Source organism: Protopterus annectens, chromosome 1.part2 (assembly GCF_019279795.1).
Source record: "Protopterus annectens isolate FY-2018-M chromosome 1.part2, PAN1.0, whole genome shotgun sequence".
NCBI lineage: Eukaryota > Metazoa > Chordata > Ceratodontiformes > Protopteridae > Protopterus > Protopterus annectens.
In genome coordinates, this window is record NC_056727.1 from 175728531 (window position 1) to 175748118 (window position 19588).

The window sequence follows — 19588 nt, forward strand, 5'->3', positions numbered from 1 at the left end:
TGGAACATGATAGAAAACTTTGTCAACAGCATATGTGATAAGGTTTTGCTCTATGTATTATAACCTTGCATATCATGGCTCAGACTAAAGAACCAATAACATCTTGGAACAGTTTAAAGTTGCAGTACGTATGTTACAATACTGTCCTTAGCTTCATTTAAAGCATTATGCAATGAAACTATTAAGGAAAATTGTAATAGCTTAAGAAGAATACAGACAAATTATCTCAGACTATATGCATGAACTACATTTTATAATATTAATCATAATTAATGTTTTTTTTTCTTGAAAACATTTTAGAGATCCAGCACTACCAGGTACAGATCAGTCATAGGAAGTTAAATATCTGTCCATATGGCATGACTGAAGTTAATTCTGTTTTCCTAATCTAGTAGATGGGCTGCAAAAGTACACAGATTATAATATATGTAGAGCTGATATGTTTTCTCTTACTTTTGCATAGATGAATATCTGGACTAAGACCCTTGGCTTAATCTAATAACATATTTTAAGTGGAAACAAATAAATACGAGCAAGTTCAGAATCTGACAAATATGTTGAACAAACAGAGGTGACAAATCAATATTACTTTCTTCCAACAAATTAAAGTTAGTCTCATCTTCTTCTAAAACCTTTTTTGTTAAAATACCCTCTGTCTCATCTTCAATAAGTGCTTTCCATTTCTTCTACAGAATCTTTAATCTCATGTATAGTCTAAAATATTTAAATGGATCTTGCTTAGAAAGTGGATCTTCTGGCTGTCCTAAATTTATATTTCTGCTTTCTGGCATTCTCTCCTTCATGTTGATCAGAAAACTCTGTTAATAACCTGTCACAGCAGAACTTTTGTTTGATTCAGTTTTACTTTAATTTATTTTAATTTATCCTGAATCTGAACCTTGTTGTCATGAATCAACAAAATAGCAGACACAATTAATGTGGGCATTAATCTGTGATCCAGAAGAAAATGGGTGGGTACTGCAGCCTGGAGTATATTCTCCTTTGGATAAGATGCCTAGTAACTATGAACCTGTTTTCAGTTTGCCATCCATTGCCTATTACCATATTACCAGCTTACCTTTTTTAATGTAATATAGGCAATTTATTCTTCAAGATGAGCAGGCACTGAATTTGTAGATGAAACACTGAAATATAAAGTTGTTTGCTAGCAGTAACCTTTTCATTAGTTACAGATCTCTTTAATGTGGAATTATTCAGATGACTTTTACTTCTGCAAAGATTATGCATATTTACCGATATTGGTGGATTGTAATGACAGAAGTTTGAGTGGCCTTTTATGGTTGAAATGTTCTGAACTGGGCAGTTTTTTTCATTATTAGTTCATATGTTTTGTTTCATTGCTTACTGGAAAAATGTTCAAAACAATACATTTAAAACATGCTCTAACAAATAGTGCTGTGTTATAAGAAATATTTTGAAATAAATTTCATTTTGATTTATTATCAGAAAATGTATTATTTGTATACCTATTTTATATACCTATATATCCGGGCTCACTTAAAATTTTCTCTTGCGAAAATTGGGTTTTAGGTGGAAAAAGTTTAAGAAGCCCTGACCTAGAGGAAAAAAAACTCAAATGTGCTCAGAGCTAATTAAAATAAATGAAACACTGAAGAAGTATACCGACTCAAATGACTAAAGGCAAGAAAAATGGGAGAGACCTTAAACAGATATTCAGATGAGTTAACAAAACTGCAAAAAATCAGCGGTCGAAATTAAGAAAAGGCTGGCCAGGTATGATTTTGCTCAAAAGAAATGTTTCAAACAATGGTAGAATTAGAGGACAGAGCATGTAGGGAAAATTATAGCTTTTCTGCTGTACCAGAGAAACTAAAAGGAAGCATTTGTATTAATTTTATGAAGGCACAAGTAACCAACTGGATGGGTATTCCACAACAGGAACAGTTATATGAAAGGGCAAACCATGTGTGCAGTCCAAATCAGACCATGAGAAATCATCCAAGACCCGTATAAGTAAAATTGCAAACCTACCAGAAGAAAAAGTTGATCCTGCTGAAACTGGGACAAAAAGGTAAAGTATTAAATGTTGGAGACTGTAGAGTGTTTGTGGAACATGATTATTCACTGTTCACTAGGCGGAAGAGAAACATTTTCATCCCAGTAATCAGGGAATGTCAAGAAGCAGATGTGAGATTCAAAATGTTGTATCCATCTGTCTTCACAATGTTTTCTTCTGGAGAATCAAAGCCATTTTGATGCAGAACAGGCTAAGGAGGAAATACAAAAGATTACCCACAAAAATTGAGACATCAAGCAGAAGGGGACTCTGCTTCTCATTCTTCTGATAATAAAGCACATGGAGAGACTTTGCCACTGAAACCTTTTTCATTGTTACAAAGGAAATTCTTGAGAGAGAAAAACACAAGAGTTGAGCAAAAGAATCAGAAGTAATGAGAGATTGAAGCGGGATCTGGAGTTGGGAGATGGAGATAATCAGCAACATGGAAATTACTTAATAAATTTGAGACTGCAAAGCATCAGTCACATTTGCGAAATACAGCTGTATAAGAAAAAGAAAGAGTGGACTTTTGTTGACTTTGTTAAACTTGTAGGGAACATAAAAGCATTTGCCACACTTCACGTTTGGAAGGACACTGAGAGGAGTGGAGGAAGAAAGAAAAAGATAACTGTAAATAAAAGGATTTCTGTTCATAGCAGTATTTCACAATATAAATTACATGTTTTATAGTAAAGCATTTTAGTTCTCGTATGTGATAAATTTACTGAAATAAACAGGTGCCTTTTCCCTCTTCCTCCTCCTCCTCCTGTTTCTTCTTTTTGGCATTAAAAATGTAGGCATTACAGTGCAAAAAGAGAAGAAAAACTAGACAAAACATGTTTAAATGAATAGGCTTAAATCTTGGGTTGTTAAGGTAGGGGATGGGCTGCAAAAGTACACAGATTATAATATATGTAGAGCTGATATGTTTTCTCTTACTTTTGCATAGATGAATATCTGGACTAAGACCCTTGGCTTAATCTAATAACATATTTTAAGTGGAAACAAATAAATACGAGAACACTGAACATAATATAAATTTTTCCTTTTGTTTCAATTTGTCTTTTAAGTTGCAGCAGAGAAATACATTTTTTCTCTTCCTTTTCAATTGAGACAAACAGGTAATGGCATTTAAAAACAGAATACTGATTTCTTCAAGGCTAAAGAGAACAGACATCAATCAGTGTAAGTAGAAGCACAGACAATAACATGCATCTTAGCATGGATAACCTCAATTTCAGGTTAATTAAGGCCTGTGTTAGCAGCTGTCTATTTGGGTCAAATGTTTTTATTAGGAGGGTTAAACTTCATTATTTGAAGTTGTACATAGTTATGTGTGTATTACATTAACAGGTTCTGGGGGGTGTCTGATCATTTATTTGAGGGATTTTATTTAAACAAAAAAGTGTGTAAAATGTGACAAAGATTCCAATGTTAATGATAAGAAAAAATGTACAAAGGATTAACCTGCCGAACATCACTGGGTGCATGTATCACAAAAGCTAGACATAGACATTTAGAAAAGCTGCCAGATATAATAGATGGGGATAATGACTTCTTACCATAATGGTGAGACCTTCCATATTATCTTGGAATGTGAATGGTTTCATAGGTCTAGGCAAAAAAAGGAAAGAATATTTAATTATGTTTGGAAATGTAGAGTGCAAATATCTATGCTACAGGAAACGCATTCAGAAAGAAATATGCATGTGAATTTATTAAAGAAAGTATTTCAGGATGGATATTCAGCAGAATATCAGGGACAAATGAAAAGAGGAGTGCTTATATTAATTGCTTGAGAAGTCCCAGTAGTGAAACAAGAGGAAAAACAGATAATAATGGCAGCTTTGTAAGGGACTACTGGCAAAGGATGTGGATTATCCTAGCATGTTTTATATTCCACCTAAAACTGTTATTATGGAGCTTAAAATATTTGAGGGAAAATAATCCGCTTTCAGCAGAGAATATTATTTATAGGTGGGGACTGGAATTTGATTTCCATTGCAACAATGATGATGTATCTGGAGGACTTAGAAAAATTAACAAAATTGGACAGATTTCTGAAGAAATTTATGAAAATATTTGGTATGAAAGATGTGAATTCAGCCATAGGAATTTGGAAATAATTTATATATTACTCCCCAAGGTAGAGTAATTGGGCTAACTAGACAGAAGTTATATTTCACAGGAACGTGCATTTAAATGAGAATTTTGACACATATCCAGTAAGTATTTCAGATCATGCTGCAATAGTTACTAAGATAAAACTGCAGGTTAATGAAGTTGAGGCACTGGTGTTTCCCCACCTACCTGTTAAAAAGAGAGGAATTTAAGGAATGGATAGTGGAAATGATTCAGGCCTTACTAGGGAAGATAGAAAGTACTCCATAAGGTATAGCTAGTGAGTAGGATGAAATGACATTGTAGTTTAAAAATATGGTATAAATAAAAGAAAAAACAGATATGGTTAAGAAGTAACAGTAATTATTTAGAGGAGCTAACAAAGATGAAAGTATTACAGAAAGAGCGGAATCTCACAGAACAAGAAGAGGTGCAGTTGTAGAGTGCTTTAGAAAAAACTAAGGGAGTACCTGGATACTATGCATGAGTTTGGAAAGCAACTGCTTTTTGATAATCATGCCAGAGTGACAAAACATTTGGCACAACTTGGGCAACAGAAAGTAGAAATGCTTATTGCCTAGCTTAGGGAGCCTGTAACAAGAAAAATAACCAGAGATCATGTAGAAGTACTAAGGATATTCTGGAAATCGTATGAAAATTTGTATGAAGCAGAGAAGTAGAGAAATCAAGAAATGCACAAATGGAAATGTGGAAGATTTAAATTTGCCACAGTTAGAAGTAGATGAGGCTCAACAGTTAACATTTAAGATAGGAGGAGATAAGATAAAAATGGCAATGTATAATCAATCTGAGAGAAAGTCTACAGGAATAGATGGTATTCTGGTGGAAGTTTGGACGCTAGGAGGGAAGAAAGTGATAAAGATCTGGAAGGTTTTAACAGTATTTTAAGAGGAGGAGAAGTACCAACATCCTGGAAGAAAGCGGTGGTGGCTGTAATACCTAAAGAAGGTAAAGACCCATCAGGTCCAGCTTTATATAGGTTCATTTCAATCTTAAACCATGATTATAAAGTGTTTATGTCTGTAATAGCTAAAAGAATGCCAAAGCTGATGCCAAAATTGATAGATATGAATCAATGTTTTTTTTTGGGGGGGGGGGGCATTTGACAACATTAACAGAACTATGATCTAGAAGGAAGCAGAATGTAAGAAAATACCACTGTTGTTGATGGCTCTTGATGCATTGAAAGCATTTGACAGAGTAAGTTGAGATTTTATGAGCAGGACAATGGAAGCATTTGCATTTCCTATTACAATAATAAAATAATTACAAGGACATATGAAGGACTGGAGGCAAAAATCAAAGTGGAAGGGTTTCTGTCTGATAAGTTGTATCTGAACAGAGGAACCAGCCAGGGTACCCTCTTTCCCTTTTGTTATTTGTGTTATATTTGGAATCATTGGAAAAGAAAATGGACTCAAAAATTAAAGGATATAATTGGTATGATATTCAAGAAAAGTGGCTTTATTTGTAGATGATATTATTTTTTACTTGATAGAACCAGAAAATGACATCTTTGTGTTGTGGAACATTCTTAGACAGTTTCATTTTTGGGGGAATATAAAATTAATGAAGATAAAGACTATAGCTCTAAACTATCTACCCACATATAAATTGGTTCACCAATACCCATATTTATGGAGATGTGATAAAATTCAGTATTTAAGAATATGGATTAAAAAGATTCTTTTATGGCAGCTAAGACTATGTGGGAAGAGACTAAACAGAAGATAATACAAACACTGAGAAACTTAAAGCTCTTGCCTATGGATATGGATAGCAAAATGTAAGAAGTACAAATCTTTTTAGCCCCTTTAGTTTTATACATAGGTCAGGCATATGGTTATCAACCAGAGGAGAAGTTGTGGATAGCAATTAATAAAGGGCTGAAGGATTTTATTTGGGAGGGGAATAGGGTAAGAGCCAAATGGGATAAGTTGATACTCCCAACAGAGCATGGAGGTTTAAGATTACTGATTTGAACAGGATGTTTTAAAGCTAAACAGTTATGGTTCTTATACATAACACAAGCAGAAAACTACAATACAAAGTGGAAAAGGATGATGCAGCAGGGGGCTAATTTAAGAAGTAAGGGAAGAATGAGATTTTGGATGCAGATAATTAACGTGAATAGCAATAGTCACGCAGAATATTATATTCATAAAGTAGCAGAAAGTATACTAAGAACTAAGCCAACATGGGAATAGAGAAATGAGATTATGCTAATAGGGATGACTGCAGAGGAGAAGTTGTGGATAATAATTAATAAAGAGTTGAAGGCTTTGGAGGGGAAGAAGGTTTAGGATTGCCTGATTTGAAGGGATATTTTAGATATACAAAGTTATGGCTCTTATACATAACACAAACAGAAAGCTGCAGTTCAAAGCGGAAGTGGATGATGATAAAGCAAAGGTTTTGAATGCAGATCCTTGCGAATAACAACAGTCATACAGAATGTTATAATCATAAAGTAGCAGAAAGCATACTAAGAACTAAGCCAACATGGGAATGGAGAAAGTCAATTCTGCTGATAGGGATGGCTGCTATTAGGGGTACAGAAACAGATCAGAGGGGGGCTGGAATTTACTGGAAGAAGCTGGCAAAGTAACCTAGGCATTAGGAACAAATACTTAGAGAGGAAAGGTATTAGAATTTGCCTTCCCTGTCAAAGATTGATATCAGAGTATAGACAAAGAGAAAGAAATAGGGGAATCCTAAAAAAAGACCTGCACTTGTTGAGTTTTAACTGAATCTAGAACAGAAGCTGCTGTTAAAAAGGGATAATTAGTAGAGCATACAAAATATATAAAATATTGCATGATAACTATAGAAATCAATTAGAAGAAGTCAGAAAAGATTGGAAAGAGAGATTAGACAAGCAATTCACAGAGAAACAAAGGGAGGACATGTATGGCTCCCAAATATGCAACAAGATCTCAAAGATTTAGGATTGTCCCTGGAAGTTATTGCATATATACTTTTATACCCCAAGCAGGCTCCAAGTATTTTTTGTCAGTTAGATGGCAGATCTTGGAGGTGTAATGGGGAAGAAGGAGGTACCTAGAAGCACATGTTTTCGGAGCGTAATGAGTTGCAGACTGTAAAAAATTCCCTACAAAGTACTCTAACAGGAATACTGGGAGAGCAAATGAGAGTAACTAAAGAATTGTTTGAGCTGGGATACAGGATTTGAATTGCCTAGACATAGTGAGGCCTTGTTATGTTCAATTCTGGTAGCTGCCATAAAGCAAGTACTAGAAAATGGAAATCAAAGTCTAAGCCAACTATATTTGAAGTAGTGAATGTTTTAACAGAAATAAAAGAACAGGAAGTGGGAGCTTAAGAAAAGCATGAGTAAAGTACATAAAAAATGGAAATTGTGGGAACAATACATGTAGAAAATGCTTTGAGGGAGGAATGAGGTTTAAGAGAAAGAAGGAAGTGAGCAATTTATGTAATGTTTGATTATATTGTCTAAACAATATATGTGATGTACAGTGTTTGTAAATGTGACCTTGTTAATATGGTCTGATTACTCTTATATAAATGTGCCTGTGTCATGAATGATAATTCAGTAAAGGTGTTTAAAAAAGAAGCCCCACATACTGCTCCCATTTTGCCAGCTTTGGAGGATGCTTTTAATGCTGCCAGCAATGTTCCTGATTCTCAGCCATCAGTACCTAAAAAGGCAGATCAACTCTATAAAGTCTCTCAGTCTAATATATTTCTCTTTTCTCAACTTAGAGCAGTTACACCAGATATTGCTCCTACTGCTCCTATTGTGAACATGCTCCTTACCACCCTAACCCCCTTCCTTGGGATAAAGAGGGTAATCTACTGAACAGACTGGGTAAGAGTTTTTTTCTCATCCAGTTTAGCCTATAGAATTATTAATCACCAGAGCTACATGTGTAAGTTTATGCTGAAATGTGTCAATATTTTGCGAAAGTTTTCCTAGCCTACTGAAAGTAGGTCTTACTTTAATCAGATTGTTATTAAGCTGTCTCAAGTTTCTAAACATACTTTTAAAAGTGTGTGTATGATTGTGCTGATACTGTTTCCAGGTCTTCTGCTTCATCTACACTTTTTGAGAAGATTTGTCTGGCAATTTAATCAAACATTTTCAGATTATTTAAATTCAGTAATTTTGAATTCCCCTCTGGACAGGGAGGTTTTATTATGGCCTTCTGCAGTGCAGATCCTCAGACAGTAGGATGAGAGAGGTAAATTAATGCAAGAAGTTTCTAGTATTTTTCAAGTCATCAGGTTCTTTACTTCCAAAACCTCTACTCTGTGTATAAGACAAAACAAACAAGTACTGCTTTCTGCAAGCACAGATGCATAATAAGAGATGTTAGGAGGGGACAAATAATCCCCAAAGAATGACATTTTTCCAAAAAAAAACATTCTGGTGCCTTCCTCAGAATGACTATGCCAGAAACCCAATAACTCCCAGCCCTGCATCTTTCCTCTTTCACTGAATCTGACCATCTTTGCCCCTTTTGACAATGGATTGTCTCAGACAAATAGGTTTTGGAGCTGATTCAGTAAGATTACAGTTGGCAATAGAAAAGTCCCCTCATTTCAGGGAGATTCATCCCACCCTCCCAGTCAAACAGAGTTGTTTCCGCAAATACCCCAACAAGTTAGAAGCAGGAGTCATACAGCATATTTTGCAGGTCATATAGAAAAGGACTTTTACTCCAGAATTTTTCTAGTTCCAAAGAAGGAGCACTGTTGGAGACCAATTTGGGATCTCTCTCTTGTCAGTCTTTTTGTAAATGTTCCAAAATTCATGATGCTGACCCACAAGATCAGAGTGTTATGGTAACTCTAGAGTTCAAACATGCATGCAATCACATTCCAATCGCAAGCAACCACAAGACATTTCCAAGATTTTGTGTGTCTGTGTCACATTATCTATTCTCTGCGTTACCCTTTGGTCTGTCCACTGCACCAAGAGTGTTTGCAAAGTGTGTAGCCCCAGTGGTGGCCTGCTGCATATTTGTCATTGTTTAGATGACTTGCTTATTTGTGCAGATACTTTTCCCAGTTATCAGGAGTCCTTAACATAGGTGTCTTCTCTCCTAATCCATCTGGGATTCCAGATAAATATGCAGAAATCGTTCCTCCTTCCATCACACATGATTGTATTTCTAGGTTTGCCTGATAGTGTGTGTTGAAAAAGGCTTTCCTTCTTCAAGAGAAGAGAGATTTTTATCTGGAAGTCTTTCTGGGCTTTTCTTGACAGTTTTGCACTACTTCAAAATATTTCTTAGAATACTAGACATTCTTGGCTTCTATGATTCTCGTGGTTCCCTTTGCCAGGCTACATTTGAACATATTCAGTGGTACCTCCGAAACATATGGACCCAACATTTTCATCCTTTGGAGTTACAGATTCTAGTCTTGGATTTAATCAAGTCAAAATTGCATTGGTAGAGGGATCAGATGACTCACAGCCCAAGTCTCCCTTTTTCTCCACCTTTCCCAACACAATCTGTGTTGACCAATGTTGCTTGGGGAACAATTTCAAAAGGGGTAAAAGTGCAAGGACTGTGACACAATTCAGACAGAACAAAGCACATGAATATCAAAGAATGTTGGCTATAATCCAGGCCATAAAGTCTCTACATCATCTTTGGGATCCAGGTTCTGTCCCAGTCAAATGGAACCACAATCAGTATTCAGAGCAACAAAATGACAAAACAGCAGCTTAAAAACATAAAGGACTTTATTCTACCATACTCCTAGTATCTGGACCATATGTACTTCTCTTCAAGGAAGTACAACAGTACAATTACTCAATACCTTAAATACCAAAACTCAACCAATAAAGAATACAATTTAATTAGCCAAATTATACAAGTAATTAGTTTAATAAATATTCCATTCTAATTCTTGGTTTAAGCCATGAGGTTTCAGAGTACAGGATATTAAAATACATATAGTTTCCCTGTAGCTTATTGTGTACAAACTGTATCTGTTATCTAAAGATTTTCATTTTATTTCATAACACTTTGCTTGTTCTAAGACTGTGCACCTAAAACCAGATGTATTGCCTAGATGTATGTTATTAAAATGTTGCACTAATCAGCCGTCCCTTTTATTTAATCTAATGTTACTTAATATTCCTGCATTCTTATTGTAAAATTTCTAGTAGTTTCAACAATGTGTACTAACTTTCAAGGGCTCTAGATTGCATAAGTAAACCCCCTTACCCAGGCAGGTAAATATACCCTTCATGGTGAACCTTCTCCCATTAATTTGATATAATGAGGAAATAAAACTACAGCTATTGCAGCCACCAGAGGACATTTGTCCATTAATTAGAACGCTACATGCATTTATTACAGGTTTATTTATATGACTATGAACTGTATAATCACCTAAATACTTCCACTCAGGAAACCTTAGGCTTTTTTTCCAATAAAGTTGATTAAACGAGGTCCATTTTCAAAACGATATTTGACTGAATAAATTATATTCAGTCACAGAATATACATGGTTATTTTTATCAACTTTAAAATTATAATCATTCCATCTCCTATTTTGTTTCACAAAATTTTTTCAACATTGTTTTATCAAATCTTGCCTGGACATACTATTACTTCTCCAGTATGCATGTTCAATGTTGACTTTTTCATAGCCTGTACTGAGGAAGCATTTTAAAATAATTTTTGCTTCATTCTGAAAATCAACCCAATTACTTTATGCTCTATGAGCCTGTATTAATTATCCATATAATAAAAAACTTCGTATGTATTCCAGATGGCAACTAGTACCATAGAAACAAGTCACTGGAGCCATATTTTCCTAATTAATATAGTCTCAATCCTCGTGTTGTTTTTAACCAATCTTAAATCTAAGTAATCAAGCTGGTATTCTGATTGTTTGCATGTGAATTTTAAGTCGAAAGGAGTATTGTAGTTTATGAATAAACTGTTGCAATTCATCATATTTACCTTTTCAAATAAATAATAAATCATCAATAAAATGAAAATAATATAAAACATTCTTCTTAAAAAATCCAAATGTTTATACATTATTTGTTCCTCAAAAAAACAAAACAAAACCATAAATAAGTTAGCATATTGTGGGGCAAAACACCCTGACATTGCAATACCCTTAATTTGATGATATATTTGTTTATCAAAAGTAAAAAAAAAATTATCTAAACAAAACTCAGTCAAGCATATGGTATTTAATGATATCATCACCTTGATCTGTATACTGTCTAAAAGTCCTAATGCCTCAGTCATGAGTGATGGAAATGTATCCACTAGATACATCCACCACAGCAAAACATATCAGTTTATCATTATCCATAATTACCTTTATTGTATCTATTTTTTTAAATAAATCACTTAAGTCTTTAATCAACAAGGGGACCATTTTTAAAAATCTATTCAGATAATAATTTATAAGTTTTCCTACATTCTCTTAGAAGCCATTACATCCTCAGTTAATATGTTTACTAGGCAGATTTACAACATTCTTGTGGATTTTTGTTAGGCAGAAAAAAGTAGGTATATAAGATTCATGTATTATAAAATGTCTAATTTAATCTGAAGAGAGCAAACCTAACTTAATACTGTCTTCAATTAAGTCTTGTAAACCCTTTACTGCCTCTCCATAAACCTGTATTGAAACTGTCATATGTCATTTCATCTAAGACATGCACCATACATATGTTAAAATAGTCTTATTTGCATTCCCCTTATCAGAGGGTTTAATAACCAAATTCAAGTTACCACTTAATTCCTTCAGGGCATTCTACCCTAATTTTGTTAAAGTATAAACAGCATTATTTTTTCATACATAAATATACTATATTTTTAATATGAAAAGAAAGCACTATTGAAAACACATTAATGACTTTATTATAAAATTGTGGAATAACCTGAAGGCACAAATTCATCCAATTACATATTTTTATATTAGCATTCATATCTGAACAAAAAGAAAAATAATCATTATCATCACCATCTTCAATTTCATAATTTTCTCACTTGTTGCATTTAAAATAATTTTTTCATATAATTTCCTATACAGCTTAAAACATTCAAGTTCTAACTGACACAATCATTGTAAAACTATAAGAATAAACGTCAGTCCCTTCATAAGTATAGATAATATAAAGTTATTATGCTCAATTCCAAATAAGTTCATAACAAGTGTATAAAAGTAATTGTTCAGCTCAGTAGAATTAGAATACAATGACTCCACTATTGAAATGCAAACCTGTACTATAAAATTAAAATGCACTTTGCATTCCAGTTGTTTTAAACTATCTACACCACTAGGAGTCAGTTGCAATTCCCAAAGTTACAGGTTCGGTTTGTATAATGTCACACACCTTAATGTTTTTTTCCTCATTTGTTGTTTGAAGCCCTGTCCTCTGGCTCCACTAAAGCTCCACTTCCTTAAGTAAGAACAAAAAATGTCCATACCCCTTCCAGTTGTTTTGCTTTGCATTTGCTAAAACAGGACTCACGGATTTCTCAGCCGTTGTAGCCTTTCAATCAGTTCCGTTGTGGAGGTCTCCTGCTTTTATCATTACTTCCATTCTTCTCAGTCTTATAATCATTATTATCTCTCTTGATCTTACAGTTTTACATTTAACAATTTCTTCTTCAGCAGTTCTCACTGTATCATTCATTTTTTTCAAGATACCATCCATTTCTGCAGCAGAAATCAAACTTTAATCTCATTGACAGTCTCTCACTTGTCCTTGTCTTGATATTTATTAATTTTTGACTTATACCCATTTTAAGGCACATTCATGTACTGCTGCTACCCATCTTTTCTTAAAGGCATCTTCAACCAGATCACCTTTGATAAGTGATGCAGAGGACAGTTTAACTGCTCTTAAATCATGAGAGGTAATATTTAAATCCTTATATTTTTTAACATTACTAGGTTTAAGTAAGCGCTATTCTCCTACAGCAAAAGTTTCTCAAGTTTATCAACCATCAATTTCACTTCACTGTGTACTGTTACTGCATATGGGAAACCAAGGTTGAAAAAAGACCAGTGTGTTTTGTTACGGTTGCAGAACAGCGTCTTCAGTGTATTAGTTGCTAAGCTAGTATCTGTTAATGATTTTTTCTTTCTACTTCCCATATCCGAAAATCCATCTGAAGTTCTCTGTGAACTATCATTCTGGTTCACAGCTGCATGAAGTAGTAATGAAAATTCATCATGAGAATCTAATCCATTAACCATGTAAAACCATGATCAATATTCAAAGCAGCAGCTTAAAAAAACAAAGGACTTTATTCTATCACACACCTAGCACCTCAAGCATACGGTCTCCAAGGAAGTATAACAGTATACACACACTACTTCAAATAACAAAAAGCCAATAAAAATACAGTGCAGTTACCCAATTATGCAGTTAATTAGCTCAGTAATTCTATTCTAACTCTTGGCTCAAGCCATAAGGTTTCAGGGTATCAAATTATAATATATAGCTTCTTTGTGTCTTAATAAATAATCTAAATATTTTCCTTTTGTTTCATCACACTTCACTCACTTCAAGACTGTGCACCTAAAACTGCTAAAACTAGATGTATTGCCTAGATGTATATCATGAAAATATTGCACTAATGGGCTCTCAGTTTCATTTATCTTATTGTTAGGTAAATGTCCCCACATTCTTATCTTAACATTTCTAGTAGTTTCATCAGTGTATACTAAATTACAAGGGCACCAAATTGTGTAAATAACCCCTTACTCAGGCAGGTAAATTTACCCCTCATGGCAAACCTCCTACCATTAATTTGATATAATGGGGGAATAAAACAAGCAACACCATGGTTATGTGATACATAAGCAAATAGGGGGGCACCTGGTTGCATCCTCTGCTGGCTGGCAATGACAACTTGGAAGTTAGCTATTCAACATTTGTTAACGCTTCAAGCATCTTACATACCTTCAGAGCAAAACATAGTGGCAGACAAGCTAAGCAGGTCCTGGGCAGACCCTCAGGAGTGGAAACTCAACAAAGAGGTCTTCCAGGAATTGATCCAGATGTGGGGAAAATCTTAAGATCTGTTCTCCTCCTTTCAACACAGGCAACTAAACAGATTCTGTTCCAGGACATCTTGGAAGCAGACCTGGTGAACAGATCCTCTTTCATTCCTGTGGTCAGGGATGTTCCTATATGCATTTCCACCCCTTTCCAATGATTTACAAGGTAATTCTGAAGAGTCAGAAAGTCTGTAAAAAAAGTCATTATGGTAAATCCCTTCTGGCCCAGGCAAAAGTGGTTTTCCATTCATGTGGAATTGCCCAAGGGTAATTACCACACATTTCCTCACAGATTGGATCTCCTCATACAAGTCAAGAGGAGTTGGATAATACCCCACCATCAAACAACTTCAACTGATTGCCTGGATGATTCAATTTTGTTACCTTTTAGGCACCTCTTTTGTGAGTAGGTACTGATGATGAGAGAACACTATCTGATATTCCACAAAGACAGGGTCACTCTGCACACAAACCACTCCTTCATGCCCAAGGTTGTTTAAAGATTTTACATTGAATCAGGCCATCAATATCCTTGTTTTCTACCAGATCCTAAAAACAAGAGAGAGAAGAGTCTACAAACAGGATGTGCATAGGCAACTCGGGTACTGTCTTGACAGAATTAAGTCCTTTGGGAAAGCTAACTAGCTATTTTCTATTCTGGGACTAAGAAAGGTCAACCCATGTGTAAACAGACTATCTCTAGGGGTTGTCTTTTGGTATTATGTTGTGCTACACTCCCTATCAAAAATATATTCCAGGCCATTCTAAGGCACATTCCATTAGGGCCTTAGCTTCTGCAGTGTCATACTGGAAAGGAGTGGACTCTAGAAGCATTCTAGAGGCAGCAACTTGGTCCTCTAGCCATACATTTACAAAGCACTACAAACTGGATTAATTTTCCAGGTCCAGAGCAGGCTCTGCTAGGATCATTCTCCAAGGGCTCCTGGACCCTTTTCTTTCCTCCTCCCAGGCTGGATAAGCTGTGGTAGTCTATCCATAGGCTACTGCAGCAGTGAGAATGAATCAACATAGTACAGTTGTGTAAGTTGCATTTACTCATAACAATTGATGTTCAATTTCTTCACTGCTGCAGTAGCCACACCCACTCGCCATGCCTATTCTTGTATATAGTTTTAATGGACTACAAAGTTAGATTTTGTTATTTATATCTTTTGTCTTCAGGACATTTTCCTCATTTTTGATTAGGGACAAGAAAGTCTGGAAGATTTTTATTCACACTGGCTGTCTGTAAGGCTCCCTCCAAAAAGTCCTCAGCCTATAAGCAGTCTGTGTAACAGCAAAGGAGGGGATGAAAACTTTTGGAAGCTGGGTGTTTGCTGTATCCTTGGCAGGATAAAACCTATAGGCTGCTTACTTAGCTGCACTGTCAGAAAGTAGAACTTCAACCACATTCTCTTTTACCTCATCCTTCCTGTGTCCCATTTTCTTATGACATATTGCTGCATCCATCACCAATACATGTTAGCATTCGACACAGGCATATGTTTGTGTGTCTAATTTTTCTTTATATTTTGTTCATATATCTAGCTACCATTATTCAAAATTATCCTGGAGAGCAGTCAGCTGCCCTGACTGAACCTTTTTTACTTCATAAACTACATATTCCAAATAGTTGCCATTCATTTGATGGAATAAAATGCCACAAGTAAGGTGACATGTCCACAGTCAGGACCCTTGAAAGTGGCATTCTGTTGGTGCTTGTACCCCATTTTACACTTTAGATAATGGCGCTGTGATTTTTAGTTATACAAACACCCATCTATTTCCTTTAGTGCACTTAGGTTCATAGTGTGTGCTAGGCTAATGGCCCTGGGGCCTTTACAAGCCTAGCCCATAGAAGTGCCTTGGCATTGTGCCGCTGAGGTCTAGTTCAGCTTCTGTCATTCAGAAATGGAACCACAGGCCTAATACCTCCTCTCTTCACTGGAAGGAAAACAGCCATTGGGTTCCCAGTCCTTGACAGATTTGTTACCTTTCTGGCTACCTTGAGCTGTACCTTTTCCCAGATCCAGATTTGTTTCCTTGCAGACTGAAGCACATTCACAGTGGTATTACACAAGCCATACATTTCCTTTAAATAAAAATGTTAAATCTCAAGAAACTGTACTGTTCAGCAAGATTTCATGTGTATATAATCAATACTATAAAGTTATTAATCAAAAGTAAGTGATATTCTAACCCATTGCCCTATGTTAGTGAACTATTTGTACTGTGAGCCAAATTCTCATGTATGTATAATTCTCAGTATTGTGAAGTCATTAAGCAACAGTGATTTATATTGAGATTATAGCCCATTACCCTATCTGTACATAGAACTAAATTTGCCTTTTGGACTATTTGCAGGTACAGGAGGTTTGTCTTGCCCTGTTTAGGCATTCATCCAGTACAAGGTCCCCCTTCAGAGCAGCGGAGTGTTACATTTCAGGTAACAACTACAATCATTTTTTTTTCTTTGCCCATCTGTGTACTTCAGGCCCTTGTGTCATCATTATGATATTTCATTGAACAAGTGGAGACAAGAAGGAAGGAATCTTAATACAAGTACTATAGTTGTATATTTACAGCTAGGAGAGGTGGCAGCATCATTTTGAAATATGAAATAAATCATTAAAGAGTCTAAACAGCATTACTGTATGCAGACTTAACTGTTTTGATGATACCAGCTGATAGAAAACAAAATGTCCATGGGCTGTAAAACAAACTGATTTTAGGTATATTGAACATGAAGTAAATAAGCTGTCACAAATTTATGTTTTTTTCAGAATACTGTTTGCAAAGCAATTCATTAATGGCAGGTGTCTTTCTTTAATAAACTTGAAGGTCGTGTTTTTGTTTTAATAAACTGGGTTACAAACCACAGCAAGGAAGAAGAATAAAGACAGACTGTCAAACTGCAAATTTAGTACACTGCAAGATTTAGATGCAGAAGTAGAATTATGCACATTTATGAAAAAAGAAAAGTGTTTGGTGTACAGACATAATGGCTAAGTTCAAAAGAATGGTGTGGAAAGAAATTAATGTAAAAAATGGTATTTCAATCTAGTTGATATGTATCAGGAGTGACGTGGGATAAACAGAATACAGTGTTTTTTAAAAGGAAATATGTGTGAAGGTATTTTGTTTTTACAATGCAACTCCCCCTCCCTACACACACACACACACACACACACACACACACACACACACACACACACACACACACACACACACACACACACACACACACACACACACACACACTCTCTCTCTCTCTCTCTCTCTCTCTCTCTCTCTCTCTCTCTCTTCCTCTGGTATGTTATTCCGATCCTTCAGTTACCTACCAGGCTGGGTGCAAACCCTCCATGAAGGTATCACAGTACTATTTCAGTACATTTATTTACTGTGCTTTACCCTGTGCCTTCCTCTTTCCCGGTACTCATTATGTAGTGAAATCAGTACAGGAAGCAGGTCTATGTTTTCACGTACCTGAACCTGGATGCCTTTCATCACCTCTGTTAGTATGTCTGCTTGTTGCGCGAGCCATTGATTTCCTGTGGGAAGCTGTCAGGTAGTGAAAAAAAGCACCATCACCCCCATATTTCTCAAACACTCAGCTTTCAAAATCATCTTATGAGACCATCAAAAATCACCGCAGAGTATCCAAAATTATACCACTCAAAAATTATAAATTTGCACCTGTGGGAGTAGAGGCATAAGCAGAGATTTGCCCTCCTGGGTGGCATAACCTGTAAAATTAGAATATGTGTGGTGATAGCAAATGCACAGCTACATAGCTGGACCGAAAATGTAACATTACTGAACTGTGACTGGCTTACATGTGCATGCTTCCATATAGTACAAAATGGCCAAGCGAACACCCTTGCAGTCAGTAGCTACCACGAATACAAATCTGTAACATGACAACATTTGGATAAATACAGCACTCTAACATGCCACCACACTTTTTGTGAAACACAAATCATGGCAGCCATTAACTTTGCCACATTACAATTAATAACAGATATTTCAATCCATATTAAGTAAAGAGATAGGTCTCCATTCTCCAAGGCATACCAAATACACACAGTTTTAGAGACTACTTTACTAAATATACTCAACAACTTTCCAACTTAAGGTAATGAAGTCTGATGTTATCTATCTTATAAGGTAAGCTGTTAGCCTCTGATGTTTTACTTAGCTGCTTTCAGCACAAATTACATTTCCATGAGTTCCAGTACAAAAGAAGACAAAGAGAGAGAAGCTGTCCTATCTGCTATTCCTGTCTCTGCCGTAACACATAACTTGACAAGAGACATTGCAGCTAGCTTTAAGTATTAAGGACTCTGCTGAAACCCTATATGTTAGCTCTAACTGATTGTTTGAGGTGCAGGTGCCAGTCAGCAGCTTAGACTGTCATTCAGACTGCAGTAAGGATAAGTAATAAAAAGAGGTCTATATTGAAACACCAAACGCTTAAAACAGCGAACAATGTTTCATCGACCCTTTTTCAGTGAAAGCTGAAAATGTCCAACACCTCAGAACAGCGATTTCTTTCCTAGGGAAAGAAATCGCTGTTCCAAGCAAAAAAAAAAAAAAAAACAGTAAACACTTCCAAACACATACACATGTACCTTAACCCTAATTGTACCACTCCCCCCAAAAAAGAGCTGAAAACACATATGCACGTACCCCAACCATACATCTAACGGAAAAAAAAGAAACATTTTAAAACATATGCACTTACCTTAACCTGCACCCTAACCCTAAGGTCAGTAGCTGTTGCACATTTACGTAAACAGTTCCAAACACATACACACTTACCTTAACCCTAATTCTACCCCCCCAAAACAAAAGTAAACAGCTTAAAACACGTATGCACTTAACTCAACCGTACATCTAACGCAAAAAACAAAAAAGTCAGTAACTTTTGCACATTTACGCTCGGGAGCTATACTGGACATGGGACCACACTACAGTACAGAACAGGGCAAAGAATTCGCTGAACAGCCGCTTTGCTGTTTTGCCTGTTCGCTCTTTATGTGTCGACGAAAACACATTTGACAAAATGTGTTTTCGTCATTCTAATAGGAACCCATAAAAAGTAGTGGCACCATGAAAAGTGAGTTTCATGCTGGATAGTGCAGCATTCTGATATTAGATACAAAGCTGAGGAAATTTGTAGAAGCTCAGCAGTAGTTAAGGGGAAAAATGTATTGGTTAGCACACAAAGGAGGTAAGTGGTATGCAGTGTCATAGAAGCTCGTGTAGCTCTAACAACATACATGTAGTAATGAATAAAGTGGAGAAAGAAAGTTCGTAAGTATTCAACAAAGTCCAGAAGATTTAGGATGAATTCTTGAAAGTTTTTGC

General features: G+C 35.7%; 1 protein-coding gene across 4 annotated transcripts in view; it reads left to right on the top strand.

Moving 5' to 3' along the window:
* The window catches only part of TATDN3 (TatD DNase domain containing 3), a 599941-nt gene that overhangs the window by 141682 nt on the left and 438671 nt on the right, over nt 1-19588 (top strand). For all 4 annotated transcript variants that reach the window (XM_044055457.1, XM_044055462.1, XM_044055466.1 and 1 more), the window contains one exon: nt 16583-16664. In XM_044055457.1, coding sequence (XP_043911392.1) covers nt 16583-16664 — 82 coding nt within the window. The remainder of the gene's footprint in view (nt 1-16582; nt 16665-19588) is intronic.